This window comes from Prionailurus viverrinus, chromosome B1 (genome assembly GCF_022837055.1).
Source record: "Prionailurus viverrinus isolate Anna chromosome B1, UM_Priviv_1.0, whole genome shotgun sequence".
Lineage (NCBI taxonomy): Eukaryota > Metazoa > Chordata > Mammalia > Carnivora > Felidae > Prionailurus > Prionailurus viverrinus.
In genome coordinates, this window is record NC_062564.1 from 42,612,192 (window position 1) to 42,630,494 (window position 18,303).

An 18,303-nucleotide genomic window follows, 5' to 3' on the forward strand; every position below is an offset into this window, starting at 1 on the left:
GAGTTTTAAAGAGAAGAATGATGTGGTTGGATTTTTGTTTCAAAAAGTCATTCTGACTGCTGTGCAGAGTGTTATACAGCTGGGCAAAAGTGGAAATGAGACAAAGTAGAAGGTGTGGGGGGGGAGGGGGGGGAGGCAGGGAGAACCCAGAAGGAAACAGGGGGAAATAATGGTGGATTATAGTAGGGTGGATAGCTAGGAGATACGTTTCAGAGATAAAGCTGAATCCACTCATTCTCAAATGAATTGTGAATAGTGAATATTATTGTGAGGCTCAGGTGAGAAAAATGTAGTTAAGATCAATACAGGCCAAGTACCAAGCAAATACTTACTAAATAGTAATTACTACTATTATATTATTATTATATATTATAAAGGGATTATAATAGGAAATAAGAAAAACTCAACTCTTAATGAATATAGGAGAATGGTGTAAATGTATTTTGTTAATACATTTGAAAATCTGAATTCAATCACCATTTGGAAAACTGTAAAAGATAATTTTCTAAATCTAGAAGTGTAGAAACAATGGAAAATGTAATTAAAAACTTACTACATAAAATTTCTTCAGTCTTGAGAATTGTAATATATTTTCTGTTCCAGAGCATATTAAAAATGAGACAGCATTGGGGTGCCTGTGTTGTTTAGTTGGTAGAGCGACTGACTTCGGTTGGGGTCATGATCTCACAGTTTGTGAGTTCAAGCCCCGTGTCAGACTCTGTGCTGACAGCTCAGAGCCTGGAGCCTGCTTCAGATTCTGTGTGTCTCCCTCTCTCTCTGCCCCTCCCCCACTCATGCTCTGCCTCTCTCTGTCTCAGAAATAAATAAACATTAAAAAAAATTTTTTTAAATGAGACAGCATCAAATGCATCTTTTTTTTTCTTAATCTTTTAAATGTTTACTTATTTTTGAGAGAAAGACAGAGCATGAGTGGGGGAGGGACAGAGAGACAGGGAGACACAGAATCTGAAGCAGGCTCCAGGCCCTGAGCTGTCAGCACAGAGCCTGACATGGGGCTCGAACTCACTGCCCATGAGATCCTGACCTGAGCTGAAGTCAGATGCTCAACCAACTGAGCCACCCAGGTGCCCTGAATGGAGTGCCTCTTATGAAGATAATATAACCTCAGGAGTAGTCCTTGAAAGAATAACACTACTGTTATTTATGAATACAAAAGGATAATCCTTAAAGAAAATATTATCAAATTGATTCAATAGTATGTTACAAGACCAATCAATTTTGAGCACTGCAGTAAGTATATTTTAACATTAGAAAATTATTATGCAAGGGGTGCCTGGGTGTCTCAGTCGGTTAAGCTCAGGTCATGATCTCACCATTTGTGAGTTCAAGCCTCACATAAGGCTCTGAGCCTGGAGCCTGCTTCAGATTCTGTGTCTCCCTCTCTCTCCTCCACTCCCCTGCTCACGTTGTGTCTCTCTCTCAAAATAAATAAACATTAAAAAAATTTTTTTAAATAAAATAAAAGAAAATTAGTATGCATGGAATTAGGAAAACCTAGAAAAATAATATATAAGATGTTTGGAGAAAATATTTTCATAAGCTGCTGGAAGATAAATCAAAGTATAAGTAAATGATGGCTAAAATGCCTTCTAAGGAAATGGTACTTAACAATAACTATTTTCTTTTCTTTTCTTTTTCTTTCTTTTTTCCCCTCCCCTTGAGGAACAGATAAATAGATTTGAGACTGAAGCTGAGTAGCTATGGATAGCAGCTACCATAGAAAGCAGTTTACCTTCTCTGGCCCCTCTCTCCACCTAGAAAGGGAGCATATTCATTTCCCATAATCAACACTAACTAAATAATACAGACTATAGCTTTTAATTGGCACTAAGCTAATTAGTCATCTAGAGTCCTCAAATCTTTTGTTTTGGTCTCCTATTGTATTCTAAGCATCTATCTAAGTGCTCTTAAATGTAAAAAGTAGTGACAAAATACTCACTAAATTGAAACAATGAACAAAATACCAGCAAAAAAAAAAATGAGAGAATAGTAAATCCAGAGAGTCATTAATTTGACACTAGAGAGCACAAATGGTTGGAGGTTAGAAAGAATGATGAGAAAGGGTTCTAACTTAGCTAATGCTGACAAGTTATTTTCAGGAACAAGATAGTGAATTTTTGGCAAATGGTTTGGTTTGAATTAAAATATCAAGCTTGGGGGTGCCTGGGTGGCGCAGTCGGTTAAGCGTCCGACTTCAGCCAGGTCACAATCTCGCGGTCCAGGAGTTTGAGCCCCGAGTCAGGCTCTGGGCTGATGGCTTGGAGCCTGGAGCCTGTTTCCGATTCTGTGTCTCCCTCTCTCTCTGCCCCTCCCCCGTTCATGCTCTGTCTCTCTCTGTCCCAAAAATAAATAAACGTTGAAAAAATAAATAAATAAATAAATAATAATAATAAAATATCAAGCGTGGAATAGACACAAAAGTTTTACATATCAGTTTTATTAATAGTGAGAGGAAATTGAAATTGACCAATATGTACAATGTTGTTTAAATTTCAGTGTTATATCATGCAAATGGAATCTGATGCAACCATTAAAATTATATTATTAAGCATAACTATTTTTAAAATTTTTGATATTTATTTAATAGGCTTCTATTAATTTAGTAATACAATAACAACACTTAGAATATATTTTTCATAAAATCATTTATTTTGGCTAATGATAAACCACCATACTTCAGTAGTTCCCTAATTCCTAAAGATTAATAATATATAAACAGTAAAAATAAATGTAAAGTAAAATACCAAACATTGGATTGTCAATTTATGGGACTTATTAACCTGAGTATATAATTGAGAGATATGATCAATAATAAAGCCATAAGATATTAGTAAAAGTAGTTGGAAGATATTCAGTGTAATCATGTTTCAAAATCAAATTAAGACACATAGTTTGCTAAATATTGGCATAATTATTGTATGAAATGGGATTAAATATTCTATTTCAAATTGGTCATGATTTAGAAATTCTGGGCTACCTAGGAAGAAGATGGCGGCGTAGGAGGACGCTAGGCTCACCATGTCCTGCTGATCACTTAGATTCCATCTACACCTGCCTAAATAACCCAGAAAACCACCAGAAGACTAGCAGAACAGATTCTCCAGAGCCAAGCGCAGACAAGAGGCCCACAGAAGAGGGTAGGAAGGGTGAAGAGTCTGTGCGCACTACACAGACTGGCAGGAGGGAGCCAGGGCAGAGGGGCAGCCCTACGGCAAAGCAGAGCCTCTGAGTCTGGCTTGTAAAAGTGGAGGGGTCAGACGGAGTGTGTTCGGTCAGCAAGCGGGACTTAACATCTGGGAAGTTATAAGTTAACAGCTCTGCTCGGAGAGCGGGAAGGCTGGAGGACAATTGGAGAGAGTCCTGGATTGAGTCCCGGATGACAGAGCACAGCTTGGCAGGGAACAAAGGCCTCACCAGCGCCATCTCCCTTGCCCATGCCCCAGCCAAAATCCCAAAGGGAACAAGTTCCTGTCAGAGAACTTACTTGCACCGCACAAACACCCAAGCTGTGCTTTAGTGGATCCATCCCTCCGGCGGTGGCGGGTCTGACTCCCTCCCAGTGACGCAGGGCCCCTCCCGAAGCAGATCAGCAAAGGATAAGCAAGCTGAGCCTCCCCGTCCAGCCCGCTTGCACCTTGCCGATCCACACCAGCTAATACGCCAGATCCCCAGCACCACAAGCCTGGCAGTGTGCAAGTAGCCCAGACGGGCCATGCCACCCCACAGTGAATCCCGCCCCTAGGAGAGGGAAAGACAAGGAACACACCAGTCTGATGGTGGCCCCAGTGGTGGGCTGCGGGCAGACATCAGGTCTGACTGTGGCCCCGCCCACCAATTCAAGTTATTCAAGACTGCACAGGGGAAGTGCCCCGCAGTTCCACACCACTCCAGGGACTATCCAAAATGACAAAACGGAAGAATTCCCTTCAAAAGAATCTCCAGGAAATAACGACAGCTAACAAACTGATCAAAAAGGACTTAAACAATATAACAGAAAGTGAATTTAAAATAATAGTCATAAAATTAATCATTGGGCTTGAAAACAGAATAGAGGACAGCAGAGAATCTAATGCTACAGAGATCAAGGGACTAAGGAACAGCCAGGAGGAGCTAAAAAATGCTATAAATGAGCTGCAAAATAAAATGGAAACGACGACGGCTCTGATTGAAGAGTCAGAGGAGAGAATAGGGTAACTAGAAGATAAAATTATGGAAAAAGAGGAAGCTGAGAAAAAGAGAGATAAAAAAATCCAGGAGTATGGAGGGGAAAATTAGAGAACTAAGTGATGCAGTAAAGAGAAATAATATACGCATAATTGGTATTCCAGATGAGGAAGAGAGAGGGAAAGGTGCTGAAGGTATACTTGAAGAATTCATAGCTGAGAACTTCCCTGATCTGGGGAAGGAAAAAGGTATTGAAATCCAAGAGGCACAGAGAACTCCGTTCAGATGTAACTTGAATCGATCTTCTGCACAACATATCATAGTGAAACTGGCAAAATACAAGGATAAAGAGAAAATTCTGAAAGCAGCTAGGGATAAACGTGCCCTAACATATAAAGGGAGACCGATAAGACTTATGACGGATCTTTCTACTGGAACTTGGCAGGCCAGAAAGGAATGGCAGGAAATCTTCAACGTGATAAACAGAAAAAATATGCAGCCGAGAATCCTGTATCCAGCAAGTCTGTCATTTAGAATAGAAGGAGAGATAAAGGTCTTCCCAAACAAACAAAAACTGAAAGAATTCGTCACCACTAAACCAGCTCTACAAGAGATCCTAAGGGGGATCCTGTGAGACAAAGTACCAGAGACATTGCTACAAACATGAAACCTACAGACCTCACAATGACTCTAAACCAATATCTTTCTATAATAACACTGAACGTAAATGGACTAAATGCACCAACCAAAAGACATAGGGTATCAGAATGGATAAAAAAACAAGACCCATCTATTTTCTGTCTACAAGAGACTCATTTTAGACCTGAGGACACCTTCAGATTGAAAGTGAGGGGATGGAGAACTATCTATCATGCTACTGGAAGTCAAAAGAAAGCTGGAGTTGCCATACTTATATCACACAAACTAGACTTTAAATTAAAGGCTGTAACAAGAGATGAAGTAGGGCATTATATAATAATTACAGGGTCTATCCATCCGGAAGAGCTAACAATTATGAATGTCTGTGCGCCGAATACAGGAGCGCCCAAATATATAAAACACTTCCTCACAAACATAAGCAACCTTATTGATAAGAATGTGATAATTGCAGGGGACTTTAACACCCCACTTACAACATGGATATATCATCTAGACACACGGTCAATAAAGAAACAAGGGCCCTGAATGATACATTGGATCAGATGGACTTGACAGATATATTTAGAACTCTGCATCCCAGAGCAACAGAATATACTTTCTTCTCAAGTGCACATGGAACATTCTCCAAGATAGATCACATACTGGGTCACAAAACAGCCCTTCATAAGTATACAAGAATTGAAATGATACCATGCATACTTTCAGACCACAATGCTATGAAGCTTGAAATCAACCACAGGAAAAAGTCTGGAAAACCTCCAAAAACATGAGGTTAAAGAACACTCTACTAAAGAATGAATGGGTCAACCAGGCAATTAGAGAAGAAATTTAAAAATATATGGAAACAAACGGAAATGAAAATACAACAATCCAAACGCTTTGGGATGCAGCGAAGGCAGTCCTGAGAGGAAAATACATCGCAATCCAGGCCTATCTCAAGAAACAAGAAAAATCCCAAAATCAAAATCTAACAGCACACCTAAAGGAAATAGAAGCAGAACAGCAAAGGCAGCCCAAACCCAGCAGGAGAAGAGAAATAATAAAGATCAGAGCAGAAATAAACAATATAGAATCTAAAAAAAAACTGTAGAGCAGATCAATGAAACCAGGAGTTGGTGTTTTGAAAAAATAAACTAAATTGATAAACCTCTAGCCAGCTTCTCAAAAAGAAAAGGGAGATAACCCAAATAGGTAAAATCATGAATGTAAATGGAATTATTACAACCAATCCCTTAGAAATACAAGCAATTATCAGGGAATACTATGAAAAATTATATGTCATCAAACTGGACAACCTGGAAGAAATGGACAAATTCCTGAACTCAACACACACTTCCAAAACTCAATCAGGAGGAAATAGAAAGCTCGAACAGACCCATAACCAGTGAAGAAATTGAATCAGTTATCAAAAATCTCCCAACAAATAAGAGTCCTGGACCAGATGGCTTCCCAGGGGAGTTCTACTAGACGTTTAAAGCAGAGATAATACCTATCCTTCTCAAGCTATTTCAAAAAATAGAAAGGGAAGGAAAACTTCCAGACTCATTCTATGAATCCAGTATCACTTTGATTCCTAAACTAGACAGAGACTCAGTAAAAAAAGAAAACTACAGGCCAATATCCCTGATGAATATGGATGCAAAAATTCTCAATAAGATACTAGCAAATCGAATTCAACAGCATATAAAAAGAATTGTTCACCATGATCAAGTGGGATTCATTCCTGGGATGCAGGGCTGGTTCAACATTCACAAATCAATCAACGTGATACATCACATTAATAAAAGAAAAGAGAAGAACCATATGATCCTGTCAATCTATGCAGAAAAAGCATTTGACAAAATTCAGCATCCTTTCTTAATAAAAACCCTCGAGAAAGTCGGGATAGAAGGAACATACTTAAACATCATAAAAGCCATTTATGAAAAGCCCACAGCTAACATCATCCTCAACGGGGAAAAACTGAGAGCTTTTTACCTGAGATCTGGAACATGACAGGGATGTCCACTCTCACCTCTGTTGTTTAACATAGTGTTGGAAGTTCTAGCATCAGCAATCAGAAAACAAAAGGAAATCAAAGGCATCAAAATTGGTAAAGATGAAGTTAAGCTTTCACTTTTTGCAGATGGCATGGTATTATACATGGAAAATCATATGGACTCCACCAAAAGTCTCCTAGAACTGATACATGAATTCAGCAAAGCCACACGATACAAAATCAATGTACACAAATTAGTTGCATTCTTATACACTAATAATGAAGCAACAGAAAAACAAATAAAGAAACTGATCCCATTCACAATCGCACCTAGAAGCATAAAATACCTAGGGATTAATGTAACCAAAGATGTACAAGATCTGTATGCTGAAAACTATAGAAAGCTTATGAAGGAAATTGAAAAAGACATAAAGAAATGGAAAACATTCCATTCTCATGGATTGGAAGAATAAATATTGTCAAAATGTCAATACTACCCAAAGCTATCTACACATTCAATGCAATCCCAATCAAAATTGCACCAGCATTCTTCTCGAAGCTAGAACAAGCAATCCTAAAATTCAAATGGAACCACAAAAGGCCCGGAATAGCCAAAGTAATTTTGAAGAAGACCGAAGCAGGAGGCATCACAATCCCAGACTTTAGCCTCTACTACAAAGCTGTCATCATCAAGACAGCATGGTATTGGCCCAAAAACAGACACATAGACCAATGGAATAGAATAGAAACCCCAGAACTAGACCCACAAACGTATGGCCAACTCATCTTTGACAAAGCAGGAAAGAACATCCAATGGAAAAAAGACAGTCTCTTTAACAAATGGTGCTGGGAGAACTGGACAGCAACATGCAGAAGATTGAAACTAGACCACTTTCTCACACCATTCACAAAAATAAACTCCAAATGGATAAAGGACCTGAATGTGAGACAGGAAACCATCAAAACCTTAGAGGAGAAAGCAGGAAAAGACCTCTCTGACCTCAGCCGTAGCAATCTCTTACTCGACACATCCCCAAAGGCAAGGGAATTAAAAGCAAAAGTGAATTACTGGGACCTTATGAAGATCAAAAGCTTCTGCACAGCAAAGGAAACAACCAACAAAACTAAAAGGCAACCAACGGAATGGGAAAAGATATTCGCAAATGACATATCGGACAAAGGGCTAGTATCCAAAATCTATAAAGAGCTCACCAAACTCCACACCCAAAAAACAAATAACCCAGTGAAGAAATGGGCAGAAAACATGAATAGACACTTCTGCAAAGAGGACATCTGGATGGCCAACAGGCACATGAAAAGATGCTCAGCGTCGCTCCTCATCAGGGAAATACAAATCAAAACCATACTCAGATAACACCTCACACCAGTCAGAGTGGCCAAAATGCAGAAATCAGGAGACTATAGATTCTGGCGAGGATGTGGAGAAACGGGAACCCTCTTACACTGTTGGTGGGAATGCAAACTGGTGCAGCTGCTCTGGAAAACAGTGTGGAGCTTCCTCAAAAAATTAAAAATAGATCTACCCTATGACCCAGCAGTAGCACTGCTAGGAATTTACCCAAGGGATACAGGAGTGCTGATGCATATGGGCACTTGTACCCCAATGTTTATAGCAGCACTCTCAACAATAGCCAAATTATGGAAAGAGCCTAAATGTCCATCAACTGATGAATGGATAAAGAAATTGTGGTTTATATACACAATGGAGTACTACGTGGCAATGAGAAAGAATGAAATATGGCCCTTTGTAGCAACATGGATGGAACTGGAGAGTGTTATGCTAAGTGAAATAAGCCGTACAGAGAAAGACAGATACCATAAAAACATATGAAGAGTGTGAAAACACACTCTTATGTGGATCCTGAGAAACTTAACAGAAACCCATGGGGAGGGGAAGGGGAAAAAAAAAGAGGTTAGAGTGGGAGAGAGCCAAAGCATAAGAGACTCTTAAAAACTGAGAACAAACTGAGGATTGATGGGGGGTGAGAGGGAAGAAAGGGTGGGTGATGGGTATTGAGGAGGGTACCTTTTGGGATGAGCACTGGGTGTTGTATGGAAACCAATTTGACAATGAATTTCATATATGGAAAAAAAATAGAAATTCTGGGCTATATGGTCATAACTTATCCTGTTGTCAGTAAGACCATGGCCTAGGCTGGTCTAGAATTAAATTCTAGACTTAAACCAGAGTGTCAAAATTATAAGGGGCAGTCATATCCAACTTGTATGGATTTCTTACTTTGATCCTTGCAGCATACCCATAAAGTGTTATCCTCACATAGGGAAAATAAGGTTCAAAGAGATTAAATATAACTAGTTAGGTTTAAAACTGATAAGAATTTCAGCTGGAATTCAAACTCAAATCAGTATGACTATTGTCGAATCTGCCTATGCCATTAATCAGAATTTGTCTTATTGACTATGCACTATTTCTTAACTAGAATTTTCTTAAGAGAAGAGACATCACAGGGCACCTGGGTGGCTCAGTCAGTTGAGCATCTGACTCTTGATTGAGCCTGCTTAGTGTGGACCCTGCAAAGGATTCTCTCTCTCTCCTGTCCCTCCCCCACTCATTCACGGCACATACTCTCTCTCTTTCTCTTAAAAAAAAAGAAGAAGAAGAAGAATATTCAGAAATATCATGAACCTCAAAGAATAACTTCCTGAGATACAAAGACTTCATTGGAAAAAATGAAGAAAGAAACTGAAATCTGATTTTACGGAAATATCTTTCAATTGTAAATTATCATCCCAACATAAAATTTTTGTTTTTTATTTCTAGTCAGAGAATAAAAACACAAAATTGAATTTTTGAAAAGTATGTCCTTGCTCCTCCTCCCTATTTCCTACTGCAAAGGCCACAGTTTCAAAACATGATGGTAGCATATCCATTTATTTATTTATTTTAATGTTTTTGTATTTGTTTTTGAGACAGACAGAGACAGAGCATGAGCAGGGAAGGGGCAGAGAGAGACAGAGACACAGAATTTGAGCAGGCTCCAGGCTCTGAGCTGTCAGCACAGAGCCCGATGCGGGGCTGGAACTCACAGACTGCGAGATATGACCTGAGCCGAAGTCACACGCTCAACCGACTGCAACACCCAGGCACCCCTGTAGTATATCCTTTTAAATTCATGTAGAAGAGGCTCCTTTCCCATGTAGCTCTGGTCATATAATTACTGCCCATACAATGTTTTTTCATATTCTAACTTCCCTCTGACCTCATACCTACAATTTTACAGCAGAGGATTGCCTTTTCTTCAGAATATCAAGGTCATACTGGTGAATATGAGCTAACGTTATGCTGACAATACTGGTCAGTGATATTTAACTGTCCCTATGACCCATTGATATTTTGATATCTTGAACACTGCTTTTCATTGTCTTCGCCCTCCCATGCTTGTGTGGTCAGATTTGGGAATCTTAGGGTAATTGTAGTTCTGGTTGCTCAGGCCCCTCCCTCCTTCTAACATTCTATCTTTTCATCTCACTCCCCATGGTGTATTTAACGTATGCCTCCTCCAAAAGGCAAGAAAGAAAAAGAGACAGAGAGAGAGACAGAGACAGAGACAGAGGAAAAGGAAGGGAAATCTCCTTGGAAACTGAATGTGACCCCATTTGGAAAAAAAGGGTCTTTTTTGGTTAATGACTGATTGCAAGATGAGATCATCTTAGATTAGGGTGGCTCCAATAACAAGTGTCCTTATAAGAGAAGACATAGACAAGAGGAAGAAGACACAGCCACAAAGAAGGCCACCTAAAGATGGACCCAAAGATTGGAGTTATTCTGCCATGAAAATGGAATGGCTGGAAACCCAGGAAGAAGGGAGAGGACAGTGGGGATCCTCCTGTAGAATGATTGGAGGGAAACTGAGCCTGCCAACACCCTGAATTCAGACTTCTACTCTTTAGCTCTCTGCAAGAATACATTTCTATTGTTTTAAGTCACCAAAACTGTGGTACTTTGGTTACAGCAGACCTGGGAAACAAATAAATGCCCTGAGCCTCAATTTGAATGAAATTAGCAGATTTGTATTTTCCCATGGCCAATCTTTTCATTCTTTCTTAGGGTCCGTCAGCTCATCTCATGTTGTGTCATGTTTCTCTATAGCGAAGATGTCCTGCGTGAGAAAACTCTAAGTGGTTTCATTGTTTAAATTCTGGTTTCCAGATGACTGTCTTGGTTATTCCTGCTCCTCCTATTTCCTTATCTCTGTCTGCACATTTCTCCTTTGGCTTTACTCACCTTCTTAGTGCCTTAATTTTGGCACAGAAATCCACACCCCATCCAACCTCCCTACCCCCAAACACGTTTTTCTTTATTGATCTACATTAACTATTATGAAATCTGATCACTTTGTCTCTATCACTACTATATCACCATCACTGCCTCAAATCCCCCCTTTTTTTAAGTTTATTTATTTATTTAGAGAGAGAGAGATAGAACAAGAAAGGGAGGGGCAGAGAAAGAGAGACAGAGAGATGGAGAATCCCAAGTAGGCTACATATTGTCAGTGTGGAGCCCAATGCGAGACTCAAACTCACAACCCATGAGATCATGGCCTGAGCTGAAACCAACAGTTGGATGTTTAACCAACTGAGCCAACCAGGTGCCCATGGAGTCTACTGCTTCTATCAAGGACTTTGGATTTCTACAGGAGAGGATATATCTATCTCTTTTTCCTAAGTAGCCACTTGATTGCTATAAAGAATACAGTTCCCAGTGTCCCCATGGCATCATTCCTTGTCTGCTGCTCCATGGCACACTTAAAATGTCCCTCTTTCTTTGTTTTTGCATATAAATGACTTCCAAGCTCTACTCAGAGCTTCTTGTAGCCATGACACCTATAGCCAGCCTCTCAAGTGTAGGCCCCTGTCTCTAACCTGAACCTGCACTGTCCTTGAAGCATTTTATGATTTTCAAGCACTGAATTATTTAGGTTAGAGATTCTGAATTAACCGTTGGGTTGGGGTTCTGGCATCAGTATTTTTTAAAGTTCCCTGAGTGATTTTGGTGTGCAGTTCAGCAACAGCTGTTCGAACCCACCCTGCACTTAACAGTCTTTTGGGAAAAACATTGAAATGCCTGTTGCATTATATTATTTTCCAGATGTGCAAAATCTAAACTCAAGCCTGACATTGGAGATCTTAGTTCCACACCAATCTGATCTCCATCTATTGTGTACATAGACTCCTGTTTTTCTGCCAAACTGATTTCCTTGTATTGTTTATATCTAAGAAAAAATTACTTCCCACCTCTCCCCACCCAAACACACATACACATGCATGGGACCCATGATCTGGCAAAGGATTTTTGTGGCATATTTATGGACACGGGTCTGACAGCTATACAGTTTCTACACTGAAACGTTAGACCCTGGAAATGTTTGAGAGTGGATACAAACAGTGGGGTAAAGCACTGAAAACTAACCTAGGCCCCTCCCCTAAAGCCACAATATTTGCTTGCTTATTCATTAGCTTGACTGTTTTCTGGAGAAAGACTTTGAAGTAAATATTTATAGAAGCAACTAAGCTTGCTGAAAGAGCATCTTTGGGCCAGAGGGCATGAAGGAACAGTTCTCCCATCACTTGCCTTTATACTAAAGGAAAGAAAAACTTATTTGAGCCCTTGGCAATGTCAGTGACAGACATTTCCTAATTTGTAATCAGTATCAACACTGCTAGCTGACTGATGCAACCTGCGACAGAACCCCTCCTAATGAAGCAACTACAGGGCAGATTCTGATGAAAACTTCCTTCTCTCACCTCTTCCCAGAAGCAGAGCTGTTTAAAATTTCACACCAATGAGAGGAAATGAAAATAAAACTGAAATACAGCATCACTTTTCATAAATCTAGCATAGGACTATTATAAAGTTGGCCCAGTTTGTCAGGGAATTTTTTATAATGAGCTCAGCAATGGAAATTTCTCCTAAGGGATAGCCATTAACCAAATCACAAGACAGACATGATCTGGCTCAGAACCAATCACAAGCCCTTGAAACTTTTATTGTTTCTCATCTAGTGTTCTTATTTATATATAAAAAAGGAAACAAAGAGGGGAGCTCAATCATTATGGCTCTATAAAGTTACATACTTTATATTATTATTTTTCCTCTGCTCAGTGTAAATATTTAACCTCAATAAGAATGTGTTAGCTTATTGGCTTTTCTTTCCTTGTGAACCAGGGACAATGGGAATATTCCCAAATCAAGTTTTACACACAGAGTGAGCACTGGAATGAGGGTTCGAAGAACTGCTTCTATTCCTTACGCTGGATTTATTAAAGTGTCTCATGCTCCACAACAATCCAGGGGGAGTGGCATCAGATCTTCACCTACTACATGTGAAAACTGGGGTCAGGCAATGCTTGTGATTTATACAGGGGTACAAGATTTAGTAAGTGCAAGTCAGAGTGACTGACATGTTCTGGTTTGCCCAGGACTTTCTTGCTTTAGCCCTGAAAGCCTCATGTCTTGACAACCCTTTCAGTCCCTGGCAAATACAGATCCACAATCACCCTAGTTGCAGTCAGAGATTGCAATCTGTACACTGGGCTACAACCCTATTCTCCATAACATCCTGAAGTCATTACTTCTAATGCTCAAGTTACTTGCAGATCTGTGACTTGTTCTCTCAACTAACAGCTCTACAGAGAGCTTTTGGGAAGAGTGAATAGATGATATCTTCATCTATATTCTTCTAATAACAATCAAAAATAAATAAGCATTAGAATAGGTATTCAATAAAAGTTCATTGAATTCCAGAGTATTCTTTAATTGTAGTTAAAGACGAATTAGGCCTACAGGGAAGGTGTAGAATTGGATCTATTAAGTCATCACAAAAGCCGCAGTTTTGGACCCCTAGATTCTCACCCGAGTAGTTTGGGCCCTTATCAATGATGTAGTAGAAAAAAGATGTTAGCAGTGCTGAGTATTAGTTCAGCTTTTGACACTAAAATGACTTTGGCAAGCCACTTCCTGTGCACTTCAGCCAGCTGAAATGTAAAAGCAGGAAGGTGGGACCAGGTGACTTCTAAGAACTCTTACAGTCTTAGCGTAGCAGGCTTTGAGCCACAAAGAGTAAACAATGTTAAGGGTTCACTGATGGGGCCCCTGGGTGGTTTAGTTGGCTAAGTGTCTGACTCCAGCTCAGGTCATGATCTCACAGTTTGTGGGTTCAAGCTCCGTATCTGTGCTGACAGCTCGGAGCCTGGAGCCTGCTTCAGATTCTGTGTCTCCCTCTTTCTCTCTCTGTCCCTCCCCCACTCACATTCTATCTCTCTTGCTCTCTCAAAAATAAACATTAAAAAAAATGAGTTAACTGATGAAACAAAATTGGATTATAAGCTGTGCCTTCAGTAGAATTCAAAAATAGGTATTGTTAGTTCTCACGGGTTTCTTCCTCTTCTCAGCAATGTCTGTGAATATCTAACTCTTCCTACCAACACCGAAAGTACCCATGATCTTTTGTGTTCTTTCTGCACTCCTACTAGCAAGTGAAGATAAACTCATTTGCTCCCTTCCTTGATCTCTAAGTTCTGTCTTTTCCTTGGTAACCCAGATTTGCTAATAACTTTACTGGACTGATTGACAATCTATTAAAAATAACCGGCATTAAAACATTCCATTTGAACTATCCTGTGCTGTATGTAGCTGTCACTTTTCTCTTTTCATAATTCCATGTTGATTTATTTGTAAAATCTTTCTCAGGTATTTATATTGCATCTCCCCTAATGACCACATAAATTAAGCACATAAAAGAGAGAACAAATCAGCATCATGAGAAACCTATTCTGTCCTGGTCCAAGGTTCTATACTTACCAAAGGATTTGGCAGAAGAAAGCCATACTCTTCAGAAATATGAAATCTTCCTAAAGATAATAATGGTATTGTCTTCAAATTCTGACTTTGAGGTTCCATAATTTTGTCTGAAGTATCTGAACTAAAGCCAGTCCTGAGTGACAACAATTCCAAATATACCAAAGACCCAGGTTGAGGGAGCTTCAGGATGGCATCTTCTTGCTGCAATTCTGCAGTGTCTCAGCAACAGAGGAGAACCTTGGTCTGAGGTTGAATTCCAGAATGCCATAAACTTTCTCTGACACAAGGTTGAGTAAACAATTAGAGACTGCTGACTAAAACAAACAGGCAAACAGAATCACAAAAGAAAAAAAATATCTCCTTTCTTTTTACACACATGTAGTAAGAGAAAATTGGTTTTAAAGATTGGTTTTAAGTCCAAAGACAATTTGTTCTCCTTTGGAAAAGGGGAAATGAGCTAGTACTTTGGTTATGGCTGATTCCAAATATCCTGACAGTAATCTTGTCCAAAATGAATTTTGACAACAGGGTCTTTATCCCAAAGGAGTGAATGATTAAAACTGGAAGTGAGTCACCTTTAGACAGATATTTCAGTGGTTGGTGGTGACTGGAGATCAGAGGAAGACTCTAAATACATATCAGAACCTCAGAGGGGGTCTGAACAACATATTCTAAACAACTGCTTTGATTTACTTTAAGAAATAACATTTAATCATTTTTTGAAATCTTTAGCCACAATAAGGAGGACATATATATTTTTAACAAATGAAGTAGTGGATATTAATAAACTTAGGAGTCTGAACAGAGTATTGATTGAACCCTCTACCTTTATCAACCATCTTTTGAGAAACTTCTACTAAAATGGGTGACTTTACCTATGAAGGAACTACTACTTTTACTGATTTTACAGAGTAGTAAACTGAGGAACACCATATAGATAACCCTGTCTATTGTCACTCCACTAATTATTGGCAGAGTGAGGACTAGGGCTGAGGTATCTTAAAATTTTTTTTAACGTTTTTTATTTATTTTTCAGACAGAGAGAGACAGAGCATGAACGGGGGAGGGGCAGAGAGAGAGGGAGACACAGAATCGGAAGCAGGCTCCAGGCTCTGAACCATCAGCCCAGAGCCCAACACAGGGCTCGAACTCACGGACCGCGAGATCGTGACCTGAGCTGAAGTCGGACGCTTAACCGACTGAGCCACCCAGGCGCCCCTAGAGCTGAGGTATCTTGATTTCCAAGCCATTGCTGTGTTCCCTAGATCAGGCTGCCAGGCTGTCAAAAGTGCTCTTACAGTTTGTTTGTTCTTTGAGAAAGAGAGAGAGAGAGGGAGAGAAGGAGAGAGAGAGAGAGACAGCATGTGCACACACGTGTGCTCTCTAACAGGGGAGGGACAGAGAGAGAGAAGAAGAGAACCTTTTTTTAAAAAGGTGTTTGTTTATTTATTTATTGTGAGAGAGAGAGAGAGAGGAGAAGTGCAGAAAGAGAGGGAAAGAGAATCTCAAGCATGCCCCGCACTCAGGATGAAGCCTGACTGAGGGCTCAATCTCACGATCATGAGATCATGACCTGAACTGAAATCAAGAGTTGGATGCTTAACCAAGTGAACCACCAGGTGCTCCTATAGTTTGAATTTTCTTTACTATGGAGCCAGGTTATAAGTTCCAGTCCATAGATCTGCAGTATGCAAATTCTGAAGACTCTACCTTTTGCCAAATGGACCATAAACTTAGGTCAAAAGTTGTAGACAAATTTATTTGGAAGCTAATTTATCTGAACACATCTTCTTCTTCCCTTTCTCTATGATAAATAGAAAAGCTAAGAGCAGGAAGTTCTCTGATCATTCATTGAACAGTTCCTACGGAAGGTTCAACTTTAAAAGTTGTCTTTCAAAAGTAGCCTAATTAGTCTATGTATCTGTTTTTGTGCCAATACCATACTGTCTTGATGATTACAGCTTTGAAGTACAGGCTAAAGTCTGGGATTATGATGCCTCCAGATTTGGTTTTCTTTTTCAACATTACTTTGCCTACTCAGGGTCTTTTGTAGTTCTATAAAAATTTTAGGGTTGTTTGTTCTAGCTCTGAGAAGAATGCTGGAGGCAATTTTGATTGGGATTGCACTGAATGTGTAGATTGCTTTGGGTAGTATCAATATTTTATCCATATTTATTCTTCCAATCCATGAGCATGGAAGGTTTTTCCATTTCTTTGTGTCTATTTCAATTTCTTTCATAAGTTTTCTATAGTTTTAAGCATACAGGTCTTTTACATCTTTGGTTAGGTTTAATTCTAGGTATTTTATGGGTTTTGTTGCAATTGTAAATGGGATCAAATAGAGAACCCAGAAATGGACCCACAAATGTACGGCCGGCTAATCTTTGACAAAACAGGAAAGAGTATCCAGTGGAATTAAGGCAGTATCTTTAGCAAATGGTGCTGTGAGAACTGTACAGCAACATGCAGAATAATGAAACTGGACCACTTTCTTACACAATATACAAAAGTAAACTCAAAATGGGTGAAAGACCTAAATGTGAAACAGGAAACCATTAAAACCCTAGAAGAAAGCAGACAACACCCTCTTTCATCTCAACCGCACAACTTCTTACTCAACATACCTCCAAAGGCAAGGGAAACAAAAGCAAAAATGAAGTATTGGGACCTCATCAAGATAAAAAGCTTCTGCACAGTGAAGAAAACAACAAGCAAAACTAAAAGGCAACTGACGGAATGGGAGAAGATATTTGCAAATGACGTCTCAGAAAAAGGGTTAGTATCCAAAATCTATAAAGAACTTACCAAACTCAACACCCGAAAAACAAATAATCTGGTGAATAAATGGGCATAAGACATGAATAGACACTTCCTAAGAAGACATCCAAATGGCCAACAGACACATGAAAAGATGCTCAACATCACTCATCATCAGGGAAATACAAATCAAAACCAAACTGAGATGCTACCTCACACCAGTCAGAGTGGCTAAAATTAACAACTCAGGAAACAACACATGTTGGCGAGGAATCCTCTTGCACTATTGGGGGGCATGAAAACTGGTACAGCTACTCTGGAAAACAGTGTGGAGGTTCCTCAAAAAATTAAAAACAGAATTACCCTATGACCCAGCAATAGCCCTACTAAGTATTTACCCAACAGATACAGGAGTGTTGATTCATAGGGGCACATGCATCCCAATGTTTATAGCAGCTCTATCAACAATAGCCAAATTATGGAAAGAGCCCAAATGTTCATCAACTGATGAATGGATAAAGAAGATATGGTTTATATATACAATGGAATATTACTTGGCAATGAGAAAGAATGAAATCTTGCTATTTGCAACAATGTGGATGGAACTGGAGGATATTATGCTAAGTGAAATAAGTCAGTCAGAGAAAGATATCATATGTTTTCACTTATATGTGGAACTTGAGAAACTTAACAGAAGACCATGGGAAAAGGGAAGGGGAATAAAATAGTTTCAAACAGAGAGGGAGGCAAACCATAAGAGATTCTTAAATACAGAGAACAAACAGAGGGTTGAAGGGGTGGGGGAGGGGAAAATGGGTGATGGGTGATGAGGAGGGCACTTGTTGGGATGAGCACTGGGTCTTGTATGTAAGCGATGAAT

At 39.5% G+C, this 18,303-nt stretch overlaps 1 protein-coding gene across 2 annotated transcripts in view; it reads right to left on the minus strand.

Annotated features, from left to right (window-relative positions):
* IDO2 (indoleamine 2,3-dioxygenase 2) overlaps positions 1-14,880 on the minus strand; it is a 73,609-nt gene extending 58,729 nt beyond the window's left edge. For both annotated transcript variants that reach the window (XM_047856282.1, XM_047856281.1), the window contains exon 1: positions 14,667-14,880. In XM_047856282.1, coding sequence (XP_047712238.1) covers positions 14,667-14,765 — 99 coding nt within the window. In that variant the 5' untranslated portion in view covers positions 14,766-14,880. The remainder of the gene's footprint in view (positions 1-14,666) is intronic.
* Between the last annotated feature and the right edge of the window lie 3,423 nt (positions 14,881-18,303).